Genomic DNA, 2,637 nt, shown 5'->3' with positions numbered 1-2,637 from the left:
CAACGCCACGGAGTCGCCAACAGAGACGAGAGCCTGGGAGTACTTCCCAAGCAAAGGGGCTGGTGAAACCCACGGACGTGTTAACCAGACACCCCCTCAGCTAGCTGCAACATCCACACCTGGCCAAGCGCATGAGAAGCTGCAGGAGGTGGCTGAGAAGGTGGATCTGTCCAAAGAACCTGTTCTCTCTTGTCACCGGTTTAGCCAGCTGTCCCGTAGTGGCAAAGAGTATCAACCGAAGGCCTCTTTCAGGACTTTGTCTACTCAAGGAAGGGACGAGTGGGAGCGTCTGTCCGACCATCATCGGCTCCTCTTACCTTGGCTCTCTCCAGTTGGAATTCAGCCTTCTGGTTTAAAGGGAAGTTGCCCGTCACCCAAGGAAGGGGTTGACCGAGATGTCACTGGTCACGAGAATCACTGTGCCCCTGCCTCTCTAAAGGCTGCCAGGAGCTGCCTCAACAGTCCTGCCCGCTTAGATCGTAAGCGTGAGGACAATGCAGCTGGCTGGAGAAAGGAAGAAAGGTCTCACTGTGAGCCAAAACAAGGAGTATGTGAAAGACTGGACAACGTTTGTGAAGGGCCGCCACTCCCAGAAACGCACGGAAATCACTGTAAAGAGGGTGAGATCAGCAATTCGCCACGGGACTCTTCCATCTGTCCCCAGGGGAGTTACAACGCCTCAGCCGATCTCTTTGATGCTAGCGCCGCAGGGGCAGAAGTAGTCACAGGGACATTAAGCACGGGCCAGGCCTTCTCATCGCCGGGGGGCGCGTCGACCGCAAAGTCCACAGCCTCCGGAGGCCAGCCAAGTGAGTCGGAGGCTAGCTGGGATACATCTCAGAGTGGGTTATCCATACTCGGATTGTTTGCGGCTTCTGACCCGAAAGCAAGCGCCCCGGTTGCCGGTTCGGCACTCGAGTTGGAATGCAGCCCTTCGAGCTCGCAAGACTTTGTGCCGTCTTCCCAGTCCACTCCTCGTGTGCGACCGTGTCAACAGGCAAGGCTCCCTCAGGGGAAGGAATCTGTTCTCAGCCAATGGCCACCGAAGGAGCTCTCAGAGTGGGTTATCCATACTCGGATTGTTTGCGGCTTCTGACCCGAAAGCAAGCGCCCCGGTTGCCGGTTCGGCACTCGAGTTGGAATGCAGCCCTTCGAGCTCGCAAGACTTTGTGCCGTCTTCCCAGTCCACTCCTCGTGTGCGACCGTGTCAACAGGCAAGGCTCCCTCAGGGGAAGGAATCTGTTCTCAGCCAATGGCCACCGAAGGAGTTGCCTTGGATCGATGCCAAATGGAAGAGACCCAGGCCTGCCTTCAAAGGCCCCTTGGCAAAACAGCTCGTCAGCAGGTTCCTGAAGTCCACAAGGTCAAGCGACGTGAGCTCTGCCGCTAGGGATACGTCAGCGACTCGGGGTTTGTTTATCAACAGTAGCCCAGCCCAGGAGCTGTCTGAAAGCGATGGCGCGGAATGGATTCCTCCGTCTGAAAAAAAATGGAGGCAGCCACTTCCTTTCCAGAATCAGAAAACGTTTGGGTTGAGGAGGAGCTGGGATATCACAGAAAAGACTCCTTTTTCGGACAGGCAAACAAGATGGGAGATTCGAAGAGGTACCACTGGGTTGGCAAGAACAGAGTTCTCTCCTAAAAGCCAGCAGCCGACAGAGGCTAATGAAGATGTGGCTGATCCCGAGCAGGTAACAGTGGCAACCCCTGGATTCTGCAGGTCAAACCTGTCTTCCGCAACTTGTTCCACACCTAACACAGTGAACTGGTCTCCTGAACTGTTTGGCGACAACAGCCAGCTCCCTCATCACGGAAGCCACTCTGTGGAACCCCCTCCCTCAAACGTAAGTTTCCTTCTGAAGCGTGCCCTTTTCAGGCCCAGCTGGAGCCATTTTTGATAGGTCCAAAGCAATTGTGTGGTGGGAAAAGACTACTTTAAAAAAAAAAACAACACACTTCTCTCCCCCCCCCAAAAAAAATCTGCACACCTGCTATATTTTTTGCGGTCCTCGTGGCATTTTTAAGCAAGGAATTACATCTACTTGGAAAGCCTTGGGCAGGGTGCGGCATAAGCAACCTGTAGCTACGCCGTCCCCCGTTCTCACAGAGTATTAAAATGATTGCTTTCTATTCAAAAAAGAAATAAAATTTTTCCTTCACACGTGGGACATGATTAACAGCTGTCATTTAGACATCGCTGGGCCACATCCTCAGCCCCGGAACTGCTTTAGTGATCCGTTGCCCTGCTCGCAAACAATTACACATTTTTCCTTCACACGTGGGACATGATTAACAGCTGTCATTTAGACATCGCTGGGCCACATCCTCAGCCCCGGAACTGCTTTAGTGATCCGTTGCCCTGCTCGCAAACAATTACACAAACCAGATTTCACTCTAGGGACACCTCCCAGAGCCACTAATTTACACACCCATGTGCCGTAACGTTGCCAAAAGCAACTCTGCCCCATCGCAAAGGCGCACGCTCTCAAATGTCTTATTTTTTAATGATTTAAAGCTACCGATCCCCTTTCTTCTAAATAGCTCAGAGGGTGAACACATGGAAGCTGCCTTATACTGAATCAGACCCTTGGTCCATCAAGCTCAGTATTGTCTAGTCAGACTGGCAGCGGCTCTCCA

At 52.9% G+C, this 2,637-nt stretch overlaps 1 protein-coding gene across 1 annotated transcript in view; it reads left to right on the top strand.

Moving 5' to 3' along the window:
- The window catches only part of LOC107112956 (DNA damage-induced apoptosis suppressor protein-like), a gene marked incomplete at its 5' end in the record, with an annotated part of 8,590 nt that extends 6,635 nt beyond the window's left edge, over window positions 1-1,955 (top strand). Inside the window, 2 exons of the mRNA XM_015414164.1 lie at window positions 205-809; window positions 1,105-1,955. Coding sequence (XP_015269650.1) covers window positions 205-809; window positions 1,105-1,898 — 1,399 coding nt within the window. The remainder of the gene's footprint in view (window positions 1-204; window positions 810-1,104) is intronic.
- Between the last annotated feature and the right edge of the window lie 682 nt (window positions 1,956-2,637).

The sequence above is a fragment of the Gekko japonicus genome, unplaced genomic scaffold, assembly GCF_001447785.1.
Source record: "Gekko japonicus isolate JY-2015 unplaced genomic scaffold, Gekko_japonicus_V1.1 scaffold6944, whole genome shotgun sequence".
Classification (NCBI taxonomy): domain Eukaryota; kingdom Metazoa; phylum Chordata; class Lepidosauria; order Squamata; family Gekkonidae; genus Gekko; species Gekko japonicus.
This window is presented reverse-complemented; position numbering and strand designations above follow the sequence as displayed.